This window comes from Pristis pectinata, chromosome 26 (genome assembly GCF_009764475.1).
Source record: "Pristis pectinata isolate sPriPec2 chromosome 26, sPriPec2.1.pri, whole genome shotgun sequence".
Taxonomy (NCBI): domain Eukaryota; kingdom Metazoa; phylum Chordata; class Chondrichthyes; order Rhinopristiformes; family Pristidae; genus Pristis; species Pristis pectinata.
Window position 1 is genome coordinate 15,584,726 of NC_067430.1, and position 25,362 is coordinate 15,610,087.

Genomic DNA, 25,362 nt, shown 5'->3' on the forward strand with positions numbered 1-25,362 from the left:
ATTCCAGCAGACCCTTGCTAACTAACATCATTACTGGATATACTCAAACTACTTTCCAATCAAGGTATGTTCCAAGTTCCTTAAACGTGGGGAATGAAAGTTACCATCTCAGTTCATAATACCAGTCCCTTCTTATTCTACTTCTGATAGCTTTGATAGCCCCAATCTCCAAAAAGTGTCTCCAGCCACACACACACACACACACACACACACACACACAAAACTTACCTCATCTTCTTCCTGGGTTATTCAAGGTATTTATCCTTTTGTGGTAGTTACATCTAGAAGTTTCTCTTTATAGTTGTAGGTTCCCAAATTGGAAACCATGCAAGTTAAACTAGGATTCAGATTACCTATTCTGTATTGGACCATAATAGGATTGGGTGCATTGGCGCATTGTTATTGCACTGGTAATTTAAAGGCCTGAAATAATAATCCAGAGAATAAAGAATAGTACACCTACAGTTTAGGAATTTGAATCAATTTTGGAAAAAGACTGGTATCAGTAAAATTAATGATGTAGATGCCAAGCCATCTTAAAAACCAAACTAATGTATACATCCTTCAGGCAAGGAAAGATACCATCATTGCTTGCTATACGCAACTCCTGACCAACACAAGAGGAATGCTTCACTCTTAAATACCACTAGAATTCATGAAGATGGCCTAGCACATTCTCAGGAGCAAGTACAAATAAGCTTTAAATGCCAGTGACCGGCGCACTTTCCAAGTCACACCCAATAACAGAACTGCCAGGATTGTCTATAGTTAATGTTCTAGATTCATTTGGACAAAGACCTAAGTAGGCAAAGCATAAAGGATACGGCACTAATAGGATAAATGGGATTAGTGTAAATGCACAAAAGGTCAATATGAATGTGGTGGGATGAAGGGCCAGTTTCTATAATGTTCAGTTCTATGATTATGGCTCAAAAGGTTTCAGTTAACTTTAATGACAGCACAACATACCCAAGGTGGGGTGACAGTGGTGGTGGCTTTCTATAAGCCAGTAATTTATTAGTACTTGCCTCTATGGTTCAGGTGGTGTATCTGAAGACTGTTTTATTTTAAAAATCCCTTTTACCTCTGCGCTAGCTACTTTATAGATGTTTTCTCATTAAATCCCAGGTGTCTTTGTGATGTTGTTGCTTCAGTATGTTTGGTGGAGGAAAATTACCTCAGACAGGTACTAGACCTAACTTCATGAACCTGCTGTAGTGGTAGCACTTGTATTTTTTCTCCTTCCAAATAACCTCATGAGGTTTATCAGAAATCTATAATTTAATCCTCGACACTGGATACTGCACTCTGCAATTTACTGCACAATAAATGAGAAGAAATTAAAAAGGGTTAAACAGAGGCTTTCCGGAGAGGGGTCATTTTCTTACTTTCAGATGTTGATTTAACTGTTGTGCTCTCAGTAACTTTGGATATCAAGACTGATACCTACTTGTTACTTTGCTCCCCTGTTCGGTATAAGAACGCATTCAATGTTGCTCTCAGATCTTCACTGATTTTTTCCTGAAAAAAAAACACAAGACAAAACAAAAAGATTATGAAAAAGAAGCATCCTCCCAAATTCCTGGACAAAATAACCTATATTAATGATGCATGAACATTTATCAACCAGCAATCGAAGCTCAGTGTGGAGTTTGAAAAAGAGAGAAATTAAAAGAGCTACTAAGGCTGTACACTGGGCAATGCTGACTGCCATGCAAAGAGAAGAAACCACCATTATATACTGGAAAAATACATTATTGGATAAAATGACCATAGCTCAATGGCAGGTGTTCAATAACCCATTTAGTATGATACAGAACCAATGTACACTAAAGGGTAAAATCTTTAGTTGCCTTAAAACTAGATGGATAATTAAAAAAAGGTAGTACAGAATATTAAGTTAAAAGAAAAAGCACCGAGAAAGCCAACATAGGTAGTGCAGATCCCTACAAAAGAAACAGAAGATGGTGAAACAGATAGATCAACTCTAAACGTGGAGTACTAAAAGAAACCAAAGCAAGTAATAGTCAACACGAGGGAAGTAGCTGTTCTTGAACCTAGGGGTGCGGGACTTCAGGCACCTGTTATGACATGGAGGGATGGGATACTCTGGTGTACTGCAATACTAATTTTTCTCTCGTCACTTCCTAACCAATTAGCACTAAATTCCTTCCCACCAGAACCCTTTCAGAGCAATAGAAGAAGCTGCATGCTTGCTCCCACCCAAAGTTCCCAAACCCAAGCTTCATATTTGGGATGATGCTCCTCATCCACACCCAGTTACTAAATGAGGGGAGTAGATCCAGCCAGTGCATACCTTTCTGCATGATCAGCAGAGGCCCACCCTCACACTGAACCCACCAAGGCCCTCGACAATTTAACTTTTTAAAAATAAAAATGCTCACAACTGATTAGGACTAATGTACAAGCAGCACTTCCTTGTATTAATTATTCTTCAAAAAAATTCGTAAGTGCATGTGGGTAATGTACTTACTGTTGCTCTCTTTCGAAGGAACGCATCCGCCTCATCCACAAACAGCAAAAGCCTGTGTACAGGAGACAATTTATTGCCATTCCATTGACTTCAGACTAGTGCATTGAAATATTTAAATCCAAAAGACACAAACAACTCATTCCTCTTATACACAAAGTGCCACGAAAGCTAAGAACACTGATCCAAGAATAAAACGTTTCCAGAAAATGACCAAGTTGCACCCGCATTTTTAGATAGGTACACATGGAACACGTGTAGGACCAATCCACTAAAATTGAAATGAAGGTTTCCCTTGATTGATGCCCGCACACAATGGATTTGGACTGTCTCATGTTCTTAAAAAGTACAAGTCCACTGCTCCAAACTTATTAACAGCAATACAGAAAATCTAAGTCTCAATGTAGGTACAATGCTGCTTATTTTTTTTTGTATTTAACTCAATTGGCGGTCAACCTGGAAGCAAATAGCAGGAAGAACAAATTGTACAAATCGGCAGCAATATTCATCTCCCAAACATAAATGCAACAGAAATCAGTGGAGTTCTGCAATATCACAGCCATGCAAGTATGTGGCTTTCAAAGCAGGAATTAACCCTTACTGCACTGGTAAAATTCCAGTCAGTATTACTGCCTCAAATATCATTCATACAAATTTAAACTTATTCTTAAAGCAAGCTACAATTATTTAAGACACTGCAAAATTAACTGAGATATAATTATGAAAAAAGTGACCTTCACGACCCCCTCTTCCCTACCCACCAAACTAATACAAACTCACCCTCTCCGGCTAGTAGCTGCCCAGTCAAAGACTTTGTGCATGGCGGTGACACCTTCACGTCCCATGGGGGCCACGTCACCACCTGTCATGATAGCGTAATCCATGCCGGAATGTACAGCTAGTTTCTGTCAAGAAAAAGAAATACTACAAAGGTAAGGTGCCGTCACTAGTTTTTGCAGAAAGGCAACATTACAAGTCAAGTATTTTCCAGAGGGAAGACTTTTGTTTACCTAAAGGATACCCCCAAAGTACACCTAAGTTAATGAAGTACTTCAAGATGTAGTCATTGTTATAATTTAAGAGAAATGCCAATGTGTATACAGCAAAATCTTCAGAAGCAGCAATCAGGTTTTTTTTTAAAGTGATATTGGATTGAAGAATATTGGGAGCAAATATACTGATTTTCTTCAAAAAGTGCCATGGGACCATTTTCATCTACCCAAGGGGCAGACGGGATCTAGGATTAACAACCGATCTGAAAAACAGCACCTGTGTTAAAGCAACACTCAATTGGTTAAAAACTGTAGCATCAGACTACTGAGTGAAGACCGATGCAAAATACTCAATTAATGAATCAGAGTACTCTGCCTATCCAAAAGGCCTTTCTGATTTGTTCTCAAACATCTTTTAATGACCTGGTCCTCCAAATCATTGAACTGAAAAAGCTATCACTAAGATCCTCTTATCCCTGAACTTTTAATAACAGCCATAGATTTATAACTGTGTTTAATATCAGTCAACATCTTGCTGAGTATTGTGCACTCTCTATTCATGAAGTGTTTGCTTACATATTATTTGTCTTTGCACATGACTAGCATGCTATCTTTCCACACTCCCTACTTTTGAGATTGAGTATGTGTACCTCGGGGATGGATTGCTGCTCTTATTAACTTGCCATTCATATTCCACATTTATCTCAACGTTATCAGCAGCTCCGATGACATGCTCCAAAGCTTCCACAGTTACAATGCGGCATAAATGCAGAGCTTATTAATTCTTTAGTACACAGATGTATTTGATATGCACGGAAATATTGGAATAAATGTCCATTAATACTAGTGAATGCAGACCTATTAATATCTGTACATTGACCAATCATAAGAACTCAAAAGCAAAGTAGGCAGCCATTTGACCAGTCATCTGCTCCTCCGTTCCATAAGATCAAGTCTCATCTTTTACTTCAATATCACTTTCCTGTACTAACCCCTATATTCTACAATTCCCTTAAGATACAAAATCTATTATCTCTTTTGAATATATTCAAGAATTGAGCCTACGCAGCTCCTTTTCAGGTAGAGAGTTCTTCTTGGTTGAAATTTTTTCTCCTCTCCTTCCTCAATGGCCAGCCTGTTATTTTGAGACTGACCACACATCCTAGAGACCTCAGTCAAAAGAAACATCATCCCTGCATCAGATTTGATCTCAAGCATCTTTTAATGACCTGGTAGTCTTTGATGATCCTCCAAATCACTTTAACTGAAAAAGCTATTACTACGATTCTCTCATCCCCGAACCTTCTGGCTCGTTTAATAGCAGACAGTTTCAATAAGATCAACTAACATTCTCCCAGATGCATGAATATAGGCCCAGTCTGCTTAATATTTCAGGGGCATTCTCAGCAGGAATGTATTTAACTGCAGGAAGATGTCATTACTTTTGCAATAAGGGCCAATATACCATTTGCCCTCCTAACTGCTTGTTGTATCTGCACATTAACTTTCAGTAATTCGTGGAAAGGGACAGCCAGGTGCTTCTAAACCCCACACCTTTCAATCTCTCACCATTAAAAAAAAATGCATCTTCTATATTTTTGTTCTACCAAAGTGGACAGCCTCACTTTTCTACATTATATTCCATTTTCCATCATTTAGCCTATATTCATTCATACAGCCTTTCTGTATGCCCCTGAAGCCTCTCCATATCTTGCTTGCTACCCAGTGTTGTATTATCAGCAAATTGTGATCCACTTTACTTGATCCCCTCATCCAAATCACTGCTTAAGGACTGTGCAGAGCTGGGCTACCCCTCCTCCTTTTCTATTTTGCCTCTTCTTTCTATGTGCATCCTGAAATATTTAACTCCTAACCATGGTCACTTTACAACCGTGTCTCCATATATGGTATAAGCCAACAGCCACTGGGAGTTATGACAGCTGCATGAATTCAGAAGCAGAGCTTTAAATTTTGTCGTACCATTTGTCCACACTGTCTTAAATTCAAGGTATTCCCTCATGTCTGTAGGCTCTGTCCGTTCCTGACAAACTCCAAATATCATTACTCATTCTGCTACCCTGCGCTATCACCCTGATCTTTCCCTTTAAACTTTCTGAATTTCCCCCAACTAAAACAAAGTACTCCTTCCACCCAGGATTTAGTTTAAAGTCTTATTGATAGCTCATGTTTTTCCAATTTGAATCTGACTGGAACCAACATTGGTTCCAGTCAGATTCAAATGAAGACAACCACAGTGGAACAGCTCCTCCTGTCCCTGGTATTGGTGCCAGTGTCCCATGAATTGAAAGCCTATTCCCCCATGCAATGAATTCTATTCTCATTGCCAATATATATGTGGCTCAGTGTCACACATAGATTACCAACTCTATGGTTCTGTTTTTCTTTTAAAATGAACCCAAAATTGCTCATTCCCTTTCAGCAGAACCACTTCTTAGTCCTAACTACACTACTGGCTCTCACATGGTCCATGACACTGGGCCTTTCCTCCTCCACTCCAGCCCCATTAAGATGTCCTTAATCTTGGCTCTATGCAGGCAACATAGAACTGGACTCAGCTTGCAGCTGCAACACATCTGATGTTATTTAATTGACTTCTTCCTTTAAATACAAAGCCACAATGTTGCCTTTACCTCAAAATTCTTTTCTCAAAATCCACACTCTATGGACAATGCGATTTACTGTGTTTTAGCACAGCATTTAGTGTCCAATCATCCAAACAGACTCAAATTCCTCATTCTCAAGTTCTCACGTATTCCTATTATAAATTTCTACATCCATATTAACGATCGAAACCACCGTTACAGTCTCCTTAGGCTCTAAATTTTGGCCTCCCACCAACTGAGGTGCTGTAGCATCACTACTGCCATGAGATGACAATGAGTAGAGCTATACAGTTCCAATTCTCAGTAGATTTAAGAACTAACTATAGGAAGAAGCTGTTAGGAAATGCACACAAAAGGATTTTTGACATAACTGGATAGATATAGTTGCATCAAGGGCTGGGTACAATTACATTAATATTCTGGCTCTGCTTCAAAGCCCAGTACAACTTATTCAGTTCTGGTACAAACTGAATCACTGCAGTATTATATAAAAAGAATTCTGCTTTCTAAATATAGCCCCATGACTCTGTAATTTAAGGCTAATTTTCTTTGATCCAGTTACAAGTGTTGATGCAACTCTCCACAAATGAAGTGATTAAGCAGCTGGGCCATTTACAGTGGTGGAATCCTGTGAAGCTGTCACAAGTGGAGTCAGTGTCGTTATTAAACTAGCAGATAAGATATTCCTGTTGGTGTTCACTTTGCAGGTGATTCTACTAAATGTCTGCCCTTGGGAAGGAAATGTGACAACTCAGCACGGTGCAAAGCTGATAAGAAAGTACCAAATCACCACTGCATGTGCTCTGCATGTGCATATTCCGCAATCAAGTCTCATATGCAACCAGCCAATCTCACATACAAAATTATTATCCACCATCATAAGAACCATCTTAAATTAACAAAACATATATCACTTGTCAAGACAGGTGCATGGTCAGTATTCCAAACATTTCCCCAAACACCTTTAGACAAGATCAACATTGATAATGTCATACTTGCTTCAAACACATGACTTGAACAGCATCATTGCAATTATCTAAAAAAATCATGGTAGTCTCACCAAATCTGCTCTCTACCCTAACCTTTACCCAAAGATTTCTGGCTTTTTCTTACTGATCATCCCCTCCCACTGCATCCCTATCATATCTAATCGCAGATTCATAACAGTAATTTTAAATGTTGAGAGTGAAATTTTGAAACATTTTGTACCATTTCTTAACACCTGACAATGCATCAGTCACTGTGCTATTACAGAATAAATTGCTCAGTTCCTTTTAAATCCTCTGCATCTGCAGGAAGTTACTAACTCAAGGTACTGAGAATGCAAAATGCCACAGGGGCAGTGCTGATTCACTACTGCAATCAAAATACACAATCTACAGCAGCAGAAATTAAAAGATCATTTCACTGTTTCTGTAAACACTGCAGGAGTCTGAATAGACAACATTCTGCCTGGCTGTAAATTCATTATGTTTATTGCATTTCAACCTGTCCACAGCACATCATTCTCAGCCTTCTTACAAATTCATTTATTCATCTCCAACCATTTAGAGAAAAAAAATTTCTATAGGATGTGGGCTTGCATGCTACGCAGACTTTTACGGTAGGAGACATCGCTCTCTTCACACCATTACATAAACAGCAAAAAAAAAATCACTTCATATTCCACTTGGTATGGCATGAACATTGAAATTTCCAATTTCAGGTAACCCCCACACTTTCCCTGGGTTCCTTTCCCAGGGTCTCCCTCTGTTCACTTTTACCATAAACCCCCCCCCCCCCCCCCATTGCCGAGATGCATCACCCTTCCTCACCTGCCCATCACCCACATACCCATCTACCAGGGTTTGTTCTCCTTTGGCTCACCTTCCCTATTCGTTCCCCCACCTGGCTCCATCTGCCCATCATTCCCCCCACCCCCCAATTGTCCTCTCTCACTTCTACAGACCGGCTGTCTTCTCTTTATACCCTCAGCCTAGATGCAGGATCTCAACCATCCTTCTGCCTCCACAGATGCTGCTTGACCCGCAGAGTTCTTCCAACAGATTACCTCTTGCTCTATACATCTCTACTTTTGTACTCTTGAAATTAAATCCTTTTCTCAACCAAAGCTTCAACTCACCCAAGATAAAACAAAACTAGTAGGAGGCAATGAGTATAGCTCACAGCAAGTTGGTTAAGCAGACTACACTTTATAATCCGAGCGAGTCATGTCTCCAGATACTAGCTGTGGCTAAGGTCACACGTGGTAGTCATCTGTCCTGGATGACTTGTTAAAATGAGATCACCTACCCTTTGTAAAAGATATAATGGTACAATTCAAAGTCAACCATGGTGGTTTGTTCAATATTACCACTTCAACTAACATCACCCAAATAACATTAAATGATCATTTGCTATTCGTTGAACTACACTGTGCATAAACCCACTTGTGCATTCACCTATATCACAGTGATTACTTTATCATTACTTGATAGCAAAATTCCCCGGGACATCCCAGGACAACAAGTAAATGCAAGTCTGCCTTACTTTAATGTTGTGACTTCATCAATGACTCAAGTTAAACATTATAACAGAGGTTAAGAGATATTTGCTAATGATTGCAGTGTTCGTTTCCATTTGCAACTCCTCAGGTAAGAAGAGGTGTAGGCACGTTGGTGCCCAAAAGTCTTGGACAATATCCAACTGTATTGATAAATGACAAATAACATTTGTGCTACACAAGTGCCAAGCAAGGACACTTCAAACAAGAGTGACATCTCCAACATCAATATCCTCAAAGTCACCATTGACTTTCCCGCTAGGCTAACTATTTGGTGGTCACCGACTCAACCAGACCCCAAAAGCACAAGTCAGGAATGTGACGAAACACTTTCCCCTCGACTATGTGCTCAATTCCAACACCATTCAAGCAGCTCAATATCACCTGGAACAAGGCAATTCAACAAATGAGCCCAAATACTCATTCCTTTTACTATGGATACATCCTACCTGTATCATCTGAAATATGCCCTCAGAAACATTTCAAGGTTACTTTGACAAAACCAATCAAACCTTCAACTTCTATCGACTTATGCACATGTCACACACTATTCTGACTTGGAAATTTATTGGTGTTTCTTTTGATGTCACTGGATCAAAATCTTGGAACTTCCTACTGTCTAACAGTGTAGGAACACCAACATCAATAGTCCAAAAAGCAGCTCATATTACATGTCATCTCTTTTGTCATCTGTAAATTATACAGACCAGGCCTTCGTCATTCTACCATGCAAATTTGAGGTTATCCAAAACTCAACCAGCTTCTCCTAACATATCCTAGTCCTATTCAACTTGTGCCTACTAATTTAAAGATTCAACTTTTGAAATTCTCACCCTTGTTTTCAAATCTTGTCATGGCTTGGCCTGGCCCCATTTACTTTCTTTAAGATGCAGTGTAAAATCTTGATCTCATTGCCCTAAGATCTTTTTGTTGAAAATCCACCTGTGGGGTGTTTTAGGATATTCCAGTACATTAAAAGGTGCTATTTAAATACAAGTTGTTCTTGTTATTCACAGGGGTAATGGAGGGATGTGAATAAATGCTAGCCTTGCCAGTAATGTCCAAACCCAAAAATAAAAACAATAATTACCAACAAATGAATTAGAAAAAATAACAGTAAAACAAAATATTACATTAACTGTGACTGGGCTGTAAACCTTCAAGGCACCACTATATTTACTTTTACAGCTCAAAATTAAACAGTAGATTTAATTTGAATCTCAGGGCTAGAGACAACGACATGACTCACTGACCTCACATAGCAATTAGTGTTGCTATAAGCAGGTTTGCAGGGATCATCAGTTGAAGGGTGGTACAAGGGGGAGGGCGGAGAACACATGCAATTTATTTCCCTACTGGCATTTAGTACCTGAAGATTTTTACAGAGGGCTGGATTGAGCGCTACACTGTAATACACTCAGTACCTCATTTGTAGAAGCTATGTAACCCACAAGGTAAATGCCCTCCTAGAAAACAACATGCAGAAAATTGATGAAAATGCTTTAAGTGTGACATTACCTTAGCAAAAAGGGTTTTCCCTGTACCTGGAGGTCCATACATGAGGATATTTCGGTATAGTCCCTTGTTACTCTTGGTGTTTCTGGTTGCTATGGCAATATCTCTAACACGTTCCTCTAATTTTGGCTATGGACAGAGATGAGAACTGAATGAAAATGGGAAACGCAAAGAATTTCTGCAGGCACCAAGATGAATGTGGAAACAAAAAAAAGCAGAAATGCAGTAACTCACACTCAGCACGACTCCCTCCAGTGCATCTTGTGGCTTGCTCATCAAACGTTTACCAACCTGGGGAAAAAATATTCAGATTAATCTTCAAAACTGAATACAGCTCTTTTTACACACCCACGATAAATGCTCAAGTAAAAAACACATTGCAAAAAAAAAGGGAATACTCAACCTTCACTGAACTCCCACCTACATTAATCTATAAAAACAGGAGCTGGAGAAAAACAAAAGGCTTGATTTACCGAAGTTAATGCCTACACAATCCTCCACCACCCGCCCCCCCCCCCCCCCAACACCCATTAAATAAACTTCAAAGGTTGAATATATAGTGTTCTCAGAAGTTGGTAAGATGCTGCAGCCTTGCTATCCACAGATGAAAAGCTAAGCACATCTCACCACTTACCAGCCTATATGCATTAATAACTCTAGAACTCTCAGTTTGTGCATCAATGTAGTTCCCAGAAAGTGCTTTACTTCTAACTTTTCATCTTAACCACTGTGAAAGTATCAGATTGCCAGAAAATCACCAAATGCAAACATAGTTTTTGAAAGTTGAAAGTAGAGAAGAGATTCCAAAATATTACTCAGCTGACCCAAATGCATATCATCCAGTTCTATAGAGAAGTGCATTATTTCACCTAAAGTGGTTCTGGTGCTCAAGAACACCAACCAATTGCTGGGTAGCTTCCAAGTCTTACTGTTGATGTGCATTTAAATTACCCATTACTTAAGAGTACAAAAAGCTACTGATATACTAACACACAAGTTATCAATGTATTATTTTGATAGCAAGCACAAAAATTCACGTTGACACTCCAGTGTAGTATTGTGTAAATGCTGACTCTTTTGGATGAGATATTAAGACAGAGACTGGGGCAAGCATCAACAAAACCTCAGCATTATGCTGAAGAACAGAATCACAGATAGGTTACTTCATGCAAGAGCAATCCAGACAGTTTCACTTCCATCTTTTCCCCAAAGCCTTGTAATCCTAGCACCGCCTCCCCCCCCACCAACTCTCAAGTATATACTAGTTTCCTTTTCAATGTCAGAGGGGAATATGGTGTCCAGGGAATAATTTTTCCCTTAATAAAAAACAGCACTAAACCAGTAGATTTAGTTAACACTGCTTACATGAGGGAATTTGGGCATGTTACTCATCACATTTCTTAAACAGAAACAGTGACCACATGCCAAAAAAGCTTCATCAGTTGTAAAGAGCAATGGAATATCCCAGAAGTAATGCAAAAAGGTGCTATATAAATGCAAGTCTCTTTGAAATCTTAAATTACATTGAAAAGTTTCCCTTTTTATCTACGAGGACAAATGCAACACGGAAGCTAGATAGAGAACTGAGGCCAGACAGGAATGACTGCGGAAGCTGGGCTTCACCATGCAGGTGGCCCCCCGAATTCAGATATGGAGCAAGTACACTCCACTGTATCATCATTCAGGCTTTTACACAGGAAAGATCACCAATTCTCCCAAACCAATGCAACAAGTTGTCCCACCTTGATTGGATGTTTCAGTGCTTCCACTAACGTAATGCGGGACGTGTCCCGAACCAGGGAAGGTTTTCCCAGCCGAGCCTCAATATATCGCCCAGCAACTCCTGTGGCATTCCTGGCCGAGTAAACACCAACAGCCAGCAGTGTCAGTCCAGCCACCTAAGGACAAATTTCATAAGGAAAAATTACAAGATGTGGTAGTGCATAAATAAAGCGTCACTAGAGAAGACATGACAATTATGCAATGATTATTCCAGGGAAAGTTTATGAACATTCTTGTGGAGACGTTGAAAACTTTAGCAAGCACTTTAAAATCTTCAAGAGGTAATAAGAACAGATATCTGGGCTTATTCCTACCCAATCAAGCTTGTACTCCAGAATTCAAGACATTTCTGTAACAAACTCAATCAACTATTAAACCCTGTGCAAAAATTTCATATCCAAGGAAAAAAGTGAATGAAAATCCAGAATATTCATTCACCTCCAAAATTCCACTAGTAGTGGAATAGTCTGGGTTCTATTATGCCCTTCTCCTCCCACCCCACACTCCAATTACATTAATCTATTTCCATCCTTAGCTTCCATCTGATTTCCCTGATAATTACCCTGCTTTATTTTTTGAGGACGTGATAGCAAACATTCCAAATGTAGAAAACACATGGAGTCAGCAGAAAACCAGAACATTTTTCTTTTTACTTCAAAAAACAGATCAAAAGAGCCAAAATGCACTCAGTAAGGCTTAGAAAGTTTTGGGAGAATGAAACTATTTCACGTTGAAAAAGTGATAATTAGACAATACTGAACTTGAGTTTTAAGAGGTCTATACAAAGGCAGAAGGAAACATGTTGGGGCAGGACTGCGTGTGTAGATTTTTAAAAAAAATAATAAAATTACTCCAATTTTTTCTTTATTAACTATCACGTGATTATTAATTTAGAGTATTGTGATCTCAAGTATGATTTAACACAATGTATTCAGTAGTATTTTTATCCTTTCTTTGATGCATGTACTCTTTTTTCTGTGGAATTAATAAAATATTGTAAAAAGGACTAAGTGGATTTACATGGATTGCATTTGGTCTTACTTTTGACAGTGAGAATGCACATGCAGAGACAGGAATTTGAAGTGGGGGGTAACTTGAAACTTAGAAGGAAAAGAGCAAAGCTGAGTAAAGCAATAGCTGTTTGAGCAAAGGGGCTTGTTATTAACCCCATCACAATGAACTGTTCTTATAATTAGTTTAAGTACTCAAGATAGATGTAGGTCCTCACAATCATAATTAAGCATCTATACTGTGCCCATTTCAATAATGCATTTGAAAATTAATACCAATTCTTCAATCCTTTTAGAGGATTGAAAGAAACACCCTAATATTAAAGTAAGACTATCCAACTTGGCAGTGCAGCAAAGGTCAAACACTGCTGAATTACAAAATGAACTAGTTATAAAGAACAGTCTGAGCTGGGCATCAAAGGAACACAGTGTACAAATATTTTGCAAGATGAACAAGAGCAGATACCATTACTTGTAGACCCCTTCAGAATGTTTAGAAGGCAGTTAAAAACAAGAGTCCATTTACAGTGGTGTACCACTGCCCTTTGACTTACTGCAGTACTACACAGCAGGCAAAACCTGGGAAGTGAACTGTAGCAACAATAGTAATTCAACGCCCAGTGTGCCTGAACCAGTGCTTTAAGACCTCCTTGTAATTGCACTTTGTGTCAACAAGAGCCCTGTGCACATTAGCATTGTGACCAAGTGAAAGAGAAGGTGCTTGCAGCCACAGCACTCCTGCTTGATGACATCACAGCCTGCTTTTTCTTTGTTTAAGGAGTTGGATAGATTTCCAGGAATTACTGGCAAGCCTACAGCCAGGGCAGCTACCATGATAAATACCCAGACAGGACAGAACTAATCAATGGGGTTGCAAGCACATGGGATTGCAAGTGTTCTTGGGCTGAATGTACCCATTCCAGGGAATTGACATGACTTGTGGGCCATACAATGTGTACCAGCACTGCAATTAATTTTCCAACTTCTTGGTATGCTACTTGCAAGGTCAGAATTTAATAACTGGGAAGTCAAAAATTCTGCTAAAAGTCAGAATTTTCTAACTACCATTCTTGTTATATCCTGGAAGGTTCATTGAACACCACAGTTTGCAGCCAAAACTATAAACAAATTTTCTCTACCACAGGGAATGCTTAAGAAAGTAAATCACTGCCACAATCTCAGTGTCAATAAGGGATGAGCAATAAACTTTCCTATCCTACTTAGGAATAAAAAAAGTATTACATTCTGGATTTGTAAATGTCAGACTTACTGCTGTTACATGTATATAAAGAGTTAACACCAATAGTTCAGACAAAGGGAACATTAACTATTCCAGAATCAGATACAGAAACAAATCAATTTGCATAAAACAGAGCAAGCACCTATTTAGCATGTAAAAGGTGGATATTCTGAGGCAAAAAAAAGGTGAGGATCCAAACATTGTCAACAATTACCATTTACAAACATGCAGATCAAGAACTGGACAAGGCCATAATCTCTCAACCCTACTATGTCATGTAATAAGGTTATGGTTGATTTGATGGTAATCTCAACATATTCCTACCAATCTGTGGTAACCATTCAGCAACACCACCCCTCCCCCTTGTATCTATCTACCACTTCATTAAATGTATGCAAATACATTTCCACCACACTTTTGAGAAAGAGTTCTAAAGACTCATAACCCTCAGGAAATATCTTGTCTCAACCTTCTTAAATGGATGTGCATTTATTTTTGTAGTGACCCCCTATTTCTATATTCTCCCACAAGAGGACATATCCGTGCCACATTCACCTTGTGAAGACACTTCAAGATCTTGTATAATTCAATTAAATCCTGTATCACTCTCCCAACCTCCACCAGATAAAAGCTAGCCTGACCAAGCTTTCCTTTCAAGATAAATCAGCCATTCCAAATAATAGTCTAGCAAATTTCTCTGAAATGCTTCCAAGGCAATAGAATCTTCCTTAAGATACCAATATTGTACCCAGTACTCCAGATGTAGTCTCACCACTGCCCTATATAATTAAAGCATGAAGGCCTGAGCAATAAATGCTAACATTGTTAAGCGTCCTAATTACTTACACTTCAGGCATATTAGCCTTTAACAAATTTCAAACCTGGACACCCAGATCTATCTACATCTGAATACTGCAATCTCTTACCATTTACATATGTTTCTTTTTAATTTCACCTGCTAAAAGAGACAAATTTCACATTTTTCCACATTCAACTCCATTTGCCAGATCTTTACTTAACTTTGTTATATCCCTCTGTAGTCTTATGTCTTTGTCACAACTTTCCTACCCACCTTTGAGTCACCAACAAATTTGACAACCACACCTTTCATACCTTCATCCAAGTAATTTATACAAAGTGTAAAAAGTTAAAGCCACAGCAACATTTCCTGTCGCATGATACTCATTCACACATTAGCAGCAGGAGAAAAGATCCATTTATGCCCATCAGCCAGCCAGTCGTCTACCCATGCCAATGTTACCTTTTACACCACAAGCTTTTAGTTTACACAGTATAATATAGTACATTCACCATTTTCCCTTTATTCACAACATGTTACTTCTTTAAATAATGTGTTTTTTGGTGTGAAATGATTTCCATGCTGGTACTGCCCAATTACCTTGAACTTTTCTAAATGCTCTGCTAGAACACCTTAAATAATAGTTTCTAATGTTTTCCCATTGACTGATGTTAAGCTAACTAGCCTGTAGTTCCTTACTTTCTGCCTCCTTCCCATTTTGAGTAAAGGAGTTGCATTTGCTATTTTAATGTAACCATCCCTAAATCTAAGGAATGTGGGACAATTTAAAACCAACGCAACAAATATCCCACTAGCCACTTCTCTTAAGACCCTGGGAAGTCCATCAAGGCCTGGGGACTGGTCACTCCAGAGCTCAATTTGCTCAGTACAATTTCCATAGTGATTGTAGTTTTCTGAGTTCCCCTCTCCATACCAATTCCCAATGTACAGCTATTTCTGGGATGTTACTTTATACTCTTATAGTGAAGATTGAGGCAAAACACTATCGAATTCATCTGCCACCTCCATGTTTTACATGATTAATTCCCAACCTCACCTACCATAGCATCAACACTATTTGTTAACTTGCTTTTTGAAAAAAGCTATAGAAACTCTTACTATCTGTTTTCATACTTCTGGCTAGCTATATTCTAATTCTTTTTCCTTTCTTATTCATCTTCTATCATCCAGACAGCTTATTTATTAGCAAGGCCATGGCCACCTGCAGACCTCCAGTAATGTTTGCACTGCAAAAAGGGCAAATGTGGGAAGTGCGCCACAGTTTCACAAGGATAAACTCATTGAAACAGAAAGTTTCTAGTAGCTGCACATTTCAGACAAAAAAAAGGTGGCATATAAATCAGTGAACAAAGCACCAGCATATCACTTTAACAGTGATTACTTAAGGATAGTTGAATTATTGTTGCTGTCCAGTTTGATCTCATCTCTCACAGGACCATCCAGCAAACCTTTATAGCTGACGTCACCTGGTGTTTGAAATAAGTACTGCAACTACACAAGTACTTCAAAGACTGTCAGAACAGAGGAGTTTGGCCTGATTTTGTTCAGCTCTTCCAGGAATTCAAGCTAATGGGTCCCCATTTCCACTAATAATCCATGACCTTTACTTTCAGCAGTTTATAAATTACATTAATTCCCTTATTCTAGAATGATGACATACCTTTGTTAGAGTGCTCCAGATTTAGCATTACCACTTAGTAACAGTACACAAACTTCCCCCAATTCATCTTTTATAGCTCAAGTAGCCTTGAGAAGCCTTAATTTTAATCATGCCAAGATCAGCCTTGCAATGCTTATCTGCACATGCTGAGGTTTTAGATTTAACTTGTACAATATCTTGATCAATGCTAAACCAAGTGTATAAGCTGCTTCTTGACCAGTAGGCTGCAGTTTTAATTCAGTTTGATTTATACTTAACTCTCCTAACATACAAAATGTTTCAGTTGCATTGCTGTGCTCACTACTATCAAAGTGATTTTACAAGTGTTGAATCCATCATGCCCATTCATCCATCAGTTTATTTCATATCTAGCCATTCCTACACTCACTGTATGTCAGATGTCTTTTTCCTATTGTATAGAGTGGATTAACAACGAAAGGCTCAACTCTGATCCCTACATCACTCCTTTAATACACCTCAATTTAATTGTATTCCAGCAACATAACATTAAAATGTTGACTTTTCCTTGTTGTTTAAATGCAATCTGGGAGAAAGAGAACTTAAGTATATATCATAACCTTTTAAATTTGTTCTTAGGAGTGTTTGATGTCTCTAGGCCTGTACTTAATGGAGTTCAGAAGGATGAGGGGAGTTCTCATTGAAGCCTACTTGATACTGAAAGGCCTGGATACAGTGGATGTGGAGAGGATGTTTCCATTAGTAGGAGAGTCTAGGATCCGAGGGCACAGCCTCAGAATAAAGGGATGTCCCTCTAAAACTGAGATGAGGAGGAGTTTCTTCAGCCAGAGGGTTGGTGAATCTGTGGAATTCGTTGCACAGAGGGCTGTGGAGGCCAAGTCACTGGGTGTGTTTAAGGCAGAGACCGATAGGTCCTTGATTGGGAAGGGGGTCAAGGGTTATGGGAAGCAGGCAGGAGAATGGCATTAAAAAAAATTAGCCGTGATTGATTGGCAGAGTAGACTTGATGGGCCAAATGGCCTATTTCTGCTCCTATATCTTATGGTCTTAGGACAAGGGTGATGATGTGAAGACTTCATTTATTGTACGTCTCCAGAAGAAGGATGGTGATTTATTTCTTTTACAATCCACATGATGTTTTGTTGAGTAAAGAATTCCAAAGATCTGGTCAGATAAGGATGTTAATGTGGTCAGAACGTTAGTGTGATTTGGAAGAGAAGTTGAACGTGGCAATTAGTGGGAAGGAGGTGCAGCTGAAATAATGTCAGCAACTACACACTGTAAAGCCCAGATACAACCATAGGATCCTCTTAGTGGAATTCTGGTCCACTGGAGGAGTCATTGATCAAACATTCCTTTACATACAAGTAGGCTGTGGCTTTTAAGGTTAAGTGAGCCTACCAGGCTCCTGCCTGCCACTGGATTTAAAAGGGGGGGGGGTTACTGGAGGGTGAAATGGGAGTCATTGGGTACTGACCTGCACTGAAGGAAAGATAGATAAACCCCCTCATATGTGGTTAACACTGGGGTGGTATATCTCAAGCAAATCACAATATTGTAAAGCTTTACTGGAAGTGAATCAGCCTGCAACTTCTGGTGCAACCTTTCACTTCCAATAAGATGTCCAACTTAAAATTTGATCACTAATCCTGAGGTGATGCCATACCAAGTTTTTGTTGGGGGGGGGGGGGGGGGGGGGGAAGGAAAGGTGGTGAGTGAGAATAGTAGTAATATTAATTATATTATATCATGTCAAGGGAAGCCAAGGCTAACTGTCTTCTGGTTATGGCCAGCAGTGACCTCACTGGTCCTGGCTGGACAGTCAGGGTGAGATTCCAGCTCTATAAAACCCTGGTTAGACCACACTCAGAATATTGTGTTCAGTTCTGGTCACCTCACTATAGGAAGGATGTGGAAGCTTTAGAAGGGTACAGAGAAGATTTACCTGGATTGGAGAGCATGTCTTGAGGATAGGTTGAGTGAGCTAGGGCTCTTCTCTCCTTGGAGTGAAGGAGGATGAGAGGTGACCTGACAGAGGTGTACAAGATGATAAGGGGCACAGATCGAGTGGACAGCCAGAGACTTCTTCCCAGGGTGGAAATGGCTCACATGAGGGGGCATAATTTTAAGGTGATTGGAGGAAAGTACAGAGGGGGGATATCAGAGGGATGTTGTTGTTTTTACATACAGAGAGTGGTGGGTGCATGGAACGCGCTGCCAGGGGTGCGGGTAGAGGCAGATACATTAGGGACATTTAAGAGACTCTTAGATAGGCAAATGGATGATAGAAAAATGGAGGGCTATGTGGGAGGGAATGCTTAAATTGATTTTTAGAGTAGGCTAAAAGGTCAACACAACATTGTGGACCAAAGGGCCTGTACTGTGCTGTAATGTTCTATGTCCTTTGCCATACATAGTCACATCAGACCAAGTTGACTGTGCTCCCAAATCCATTTAGACTAAGACCAGTAATCCTATACGGAATACCTTCACGATTTTTAAAAAGAAAGTGTGGACAGTTATACAAATAAGTGTGAATTGCAACTCATCACAAATCAACTATAAAAGGACATAGGATGAAGCATGCATATTTCTAAACCTAATCCTCAGAAATATAACTGGCCCAAGATCAAAACAGAATTCAGTAGCAGTCAGCAGTTTCACTCTCAATGGCAATTCATCACGACTTTTGGGGTACTGACTGTTGTTTCACCAGGTAGAAAGCTCATTGCCCAATTGGATGGTTTTCACCTTGTAGCTGGGTTGATCACATACTAGGAGAAAGGAATAATGCAGTTTCTTGCTTCACCTCTTCTTCTCACTTACTGTGGCCGTCACTTTGTCCCAGTCAGAAACGAAGGCCTGGAATCCTTCTCCAAACACTGCCCCAGCTGTCCTGTGTGAGTGAAAGGATAAAGTGGATCAGACAGCATACAGACACCACAAGCTGCTTCACTGGAGCAGAAACAAAGGCCCTTTCTCTTGGAGAAAAGGGAAAAAACAGCACAGAAGAAAGTTTTGGAAGTGGGATTCTACTGGCCAACATCAAAACTAATATTTCCTCCACCCAGCCAACTATCTTTGCAGAGTGAGACAATGCTAACTAGCTGGCCAATAGTTATACAGGACTTCATTTGTGCATACCAAGACTACCTAGTTCCACTATACATACCCTTTCCCAGCACAGCTCATCTGCTAAAGAAATATTCATCCATGCTACTGTCACCTCTAGGCTTAACCATTCCAACAGATACCTGGGAGAGTCTCCCTTGATCTATTCTCTGTAACCAAGTCAAACAAAATTATGATGTCAAAGTCATAACTTGTGCTGTCCTGTTTGCTCACCATCCCCCTCCTCACTGATGTACAATGCCCTAAGCAGTAACTCAATTTAAAATTCTCCCTTGGTTTTCAAATCAATCTATGGCCTTGCCTGCTCCTATATTTCCAGCTTGATAACCTTCTGAGACCTTGGCATCCATCCAATTCAGACCTCTTGATTATCCCCACGTTTAGTTGCCCCACCAATGGCAACAAGCCAAGGTTTTAAGCTCCAGAATTCACCTCCAAAGCTTTTTTGGCATTTAACATTCTCAAAAATCAACTATTTAACCCAACCTTTGTTCATACTGTGTGGGGCTTGGCATCAAAAATGGCTTGATAATACTCATCTGAACTGCCTCCAGATGTTACATTAAAGCACAACATAAATGTATTAACAGAGCCTGGCACACAGCCCAAACGTGACAGGATCCTGCTATGCATATCTGTGTGTATATTCTGCCAAAACATTTGGCTTGGGTCTGGTTTGGCTCAGCACTTTATTCAGGTCAAGATAATTTGCTTAGTATTACTGCACGTGTCCTTTGTATTAATCAAGAGCTACATACACACACAGCACCACAACCTTTGCTGCAAATCCCTCTGGGTTGGATTGTGTACGAATAAAACATTAAGTGCTCAGGGTTGGTGCAGATTGGTTTGGTCACATTGAGTTTAACTGTATATTTGAGCAGACCCATTTCACACCAGTCTCCCATGGATGAAGAACAGAAACTTTCTTCTCTAACTGGCAACTGTGTGAGAACGAATCTGGTCCAAAAGAATAGGACAAAAGTGGCTTGGACTGCAGCACAATAGTTTTCTTTTATGCAGCATGCAGTTCATATCATCTACAAAACCCACTGCCAAGGCTCCTTGAATGAGACATTCTAAACCCATGGCCTCTATACGAGTAGCAAGCAGCTGGACTTGATGTAACATTTAAGTTTCCTTCTAAAGCACTTGATCTATCTCAAATCATTCTCCATGCTGCTGTTTCAACAGCAACTCCTTTGTTATTGCTGGGTGAAAATACTGGAAGTCTTTACTTTAAAGCAATGACAACAAATCATCAATGTAGTCAAAGCATGAACTCAATACCACTTTCTCAAGGGTAAGTGGGGTTGGGCAATAAATGATGAACTTGGCAGCAGCATCCATGTTCCCTAGGAAATGAAAACTTGTATAAATTGTGGTAGTGCCAAACCACGGGATTACCATCTGAATGTAATACTAAAACATGAGATGGCAATGAAGTGTTAACATTTTCAGCAAACAATGCGTCACACTGGCCTACATTAAGCATTCAATGTCGAGTGCTTTAATTACTATCATTATCACCCATCTGAAGAAATTTCTATTAATCTACAAAATGTTACTGCACCTGGATTAGCCACACACACTAAAGACGACGATAGGAAGGAGTGATGCGATAACTTTGGTGGGAAGGAAAGAGGAGAGAATCAATTCCATTTATTGATCAAAAGCAATTTCAGCCTCCACCCAAAACTCACTTGATGGAATCAAGAACAGTTTGACGGTGCTCAGCAGCTTTCAATCGGATCTGTTCTCTGATTAAGTCGGCGTTTTCTCGTTCCACCTTAGCACGAGCCTTGGCTTCGGCTTCGATTCGCAGCATCTCGTTCTTGTGTCGGAGCTCCATCTCATGTTCAATTGTAGCTGCACGCAGGAGTATCAAATAACATTGGGGAATGAATATTCATCCATTTCAGTAAAGAAAGCACTTGAATTCAGGCCTTATTATTATTTGGTTTCTATTTGTATTAGAAGATGAAAGACCATCCATAATTTCAGTAAGACCGTGTGGACTTGGTTATGCTTTAAATATCCAACAGAAATGTGTTAAGGAAAGAGAAGTTCAATCACTTGACAGTAACAGGCAGTGATTGACACAGCTCCAAGAAACGTTAGGTGAGAGAGTACAGCCTAATCCCAAATGTGCTATTGCACATTCCAGTCTGATCAATGAAACTTTTCATTCATCATTTTGAAGCACAGCCCAGTGACAACAATTTGTAAATATACAGCAATACAATGCATCTGTGATCAAAAATTTCAAATTTCAGGCAGAGGTCTCTTTAAAAACTTGATTATGACCCACAATAAACCAAGGCACAAGAGCCAAGAGTCACCCTGTGGAAGTACAATTAAAACAAAAAGTGCTATTGGGGTGGTGAACAAATAAATATGGCTATAAACAGATTACCAAGTCAGTTATTACTTTGAAGTTGTTTAAAAAAAAGCATTGGGGTGTACCAGTCAAACACAATGAGTGTGGGAAAGCTGCTTCAACATTTTTTACTTGTAGACACTTCCCAAAGATCTCCAGCTTCACTAAAAAAAACTGGAATTAAATTAGAGCAGATAAATTTAACTCAGCTATCAGAACTCTTTAACCCAACACAGCACCATGCACAGAACTTTAGGTATACCAGGTTTTTTTTAATATAAGAGGACCACATATGCATTCTTAATGTTATCAGATGCATATCCATAACCTCACCAGATTATTGGACAGAGGCCAGGGGAGGGTGGAAGTGGGCATGGTCTGCGTGGTTTGCTCCCGTTTACCCAAAGCCCAACAGCAAACCAATCACCAACTCCCTCAACAGCTTTTCTATTAGACCAATGACTCTCCATCATTAACTACACAGCTTAAGTGTTTTACCTCTCCGCATAGATTCTTGTTTATGAACAGATTCCTCTTGTTTCCTCAGGTTTTCTTCATTCAACAGTTGCTAATAAAGGGAGGAAAAAAAAAATCACTTTGAAATGCCGACGCTTGTATTTGTGTCCAACGTCACTTCATGTGAAGCACTGAAACATTTCCGCTTGAACTACACGTATTAATGTTATAATACACAGCTGGGCCATTCTAAATGGATGAGTTGGCCAACTGGACTTGTTTAAGTGTAGGGAAGCTGTATCCATTCTTCTTTCCCCGGGTTGCTGCCAAGGATGATATTTATTGTTTATTCTTGAACTCAGTAGCTTACCTTCAGGAATGTTCAGAATGTGAACCACATTTTAATAGATCCAGATGTTCTAACTTCATTGATTTAATGTTGCACTCTTTGCCACCTTCTCAGCAAACATGCTCAGTACTTCTAAAGAGACACATTGTGGCTATCCCCAAATAGCATTTGTTACAGGCAAGGACAAGATCGTTGTGAAATTCAAGTGTTTGAGCCTCCTCTGGTGGCATAGCACAATAGTGCAGCACAATTTACAATCTGATGCCTTACAAGTCAACTGGCTGTTTGCATGTTTGGTTCATAACATACGTAGTTCCCACTGCAGCACTACACCACCTAGGAGTACACTACAGAGTACAGAAAATGTCCATCCTAAGATGGTTGGTTACCAGCTGTGTCTCAGTCAATAGCTCTTAATCAGAAGTGGGTTCAAAGCCAAAACCAGAGACATGAGCACAAAATTTAAAGGGGAAAATAAAAGTAGAAGCACTGATTAAATTACTGGACCAGTAACCTGGATGCCTGGTCTAACAATCCAAAAATCCCACTAATGCACTTCAGCAAAACTTAATTTGTATAATTTCCAAATTATACAAAAGCCTAAATTAAGGTGGCCAAGAACTTTACTGCAGATTGTTGTTAAAGGCCCATCTGTTCTCTACCAATATTTATTACTTCATGAGAAACAAAGGACTGCAGATGCTGGAATCTAAATGACATACATGATGCTGGAGGAACTCAGCAGGCCAGGCAGCATCTCCCCACCTATCACTGTCTCTTACCTGCATCTACCTAGTGCCCACCCCGCCTCCCTTCTTTTGTCCACCTATCACTGCTCTGCTTTTCCTTCCTATATATTGTGCTTCCCCTTTTCCTATCTTCAGTCCTGAGAAAGGGTCCTGACCCGAAACGTCGACTGCCTACTTTTCTCCATGGATGCTGCCTGGCCAGCTGAGTTCCTCCAGCATCGTCGTGTTTTTCATCTATTACTTCATGTATTACTTCATTACCCATCGTACCTCTCACTCTACCATCATAAACAAGCTAAGAGATCAACCCTAGTCCAGTGCAGTGTACAGAAGGGCAAACCTAAGAATGAGGTGCCAACTTGTCAAAGCTGCAACACAGGGCTACATGTATGCTCCACAGTAAAAACACTGACAGACAGAAATCAGTGAAGCCACAACCAACAGATCAGAACAAAGTTCTTTGGTCCTGCAAACATAGCTGGTAATGGTGGTAGACAGCCATGAGGAAGAATATCAATGATGGCAGGCTCAGCACCCAGCTACAGGCACTCATGTTGAACCCTGCCCATCAAGCAGGATGTTGCGTCCTGGATGATGTTGAGCTTTTTGATTGTTGTTGGAATTGCACTCATCCAGACAGGTGAATTATAGCCAGAAGTGCAATGCAGGTGACCAATGTTGGCTTCCTCCCAAGATCCACCATAAAGGCAGATCTGCCAATTTGATTCATTTCACACACATATGTACAAGTCTGAGAACACTGAATACAGGAAAGGCTCTGCGATCAGGCAACAATCCAACTGAAGACTCGGGCTCCAGATGTAGCCACACCTCTAGCTAAGCTCCATTGTTATACCACTGGCATCTCACGACAATTTGGGACACAGCCCAAGTTTGTCCAGTCCACAGAAAATAGGACAAGCTCATTTCAGTTAACCAATGCCCAGTCTATGTCAACTGTTAAAGCAATGGGAGGTTCTGTGTTATCAAGGGACACTTACTTGCCAGCAGCCTGCTCACCAGTGCCCAGGGGTTTGCCAGGACCACTCTGCTCCAAACCTCATCACAGTCCCTGTCCAATGTTGATCAAAGGGCTGAATTCCGGGGGCAAGGCAAGAGTGACTGCCCTTGACATGGAGCCAACAGTCAAATGATCATCTAGGTGCTTTAGTAAAACTGAAAACCACAGGCATTAAGGGAAAAATACACCAATGTAAGAATCATGCCACACACAAGAGTTGCCATTGTTGGAGACCAATCATCTGAGGCACAAGACATTATAGTGTAAACAGCAGAGACCTCGATGTACAGGAGTGTTTAAGGACAGAGATATTAAGGTGCAAGTTCATAGCTCCCCGAAAGTAACATCACAGATGCATAGGGTAGTGAAAAGGGCATTCGGTATGCTTGCCTACATAGGCCGAGGCATTGAGGATAAGAGTTAGGACATCATGTAGCAGTTGTAGAAAACATTGGTTAGATCACACTTAGTATAGTGTACAGTTCTGGTACTACAGGATGTATGTGGCAGCAATAGTGATTAGTGCAGAAGAGATTCACCAGGATGTTGCCTAGAAAGTGAGGGCTGCATTTATAAGGAGAGATCTGGTAAACTGGGTTTATTCTCAGACTGAGGGGTGA

General features: G+C 40.0%; 1 protein-coding gene across 1 annotated transcript in view; it reads right to left on the minus strand.

Annotated features, from left to right (window-relative positions):
* atad3 (ATPase family AAA domain containing 3) overlaps positions 1-25,362 on the minus strand; it is a 52,218-nt gene that overhangs the window by 19,018 nt on the left and 7,838 nt on the right. Inside the window, exons 5-13 of the mRNA XM_052039203.1 lie at positions 22,666-22,735; positions 21,491-21,656; positions 19,482-19,551; positions 11,907-12,062; positions 10,399-10,455; positions 10,168-10,293; positions 3,272-3,396; positions 2,495-2,546; positions 1,451-1,521 (exon numbers count right to left, since the gene is read on the minus strand). Of these exons, the coding sequence (XP_051895163.1) occupies positions 1,451-1,521; positions 2,495-2,546; positions 3,272-3,396; positions 10,168-10,293; positions 10,399-10,455; positions 11,907-12,062; positions 19,482-19,551; positions 21,491-21,656; positions 22,666-22,735 (893 nt within the window). The remainder of the gene's footprint in view (positions 1-1,450; positions 1,522-2,494; positions 2,547-3,271; positions 3,397-10,167; positions 10,294-10,398; positions 10,456-11,906; positions 12,063-19,481; positions 19,552-21,490; positions 21,657-22,665; positions 22,736-25,362) is intronic.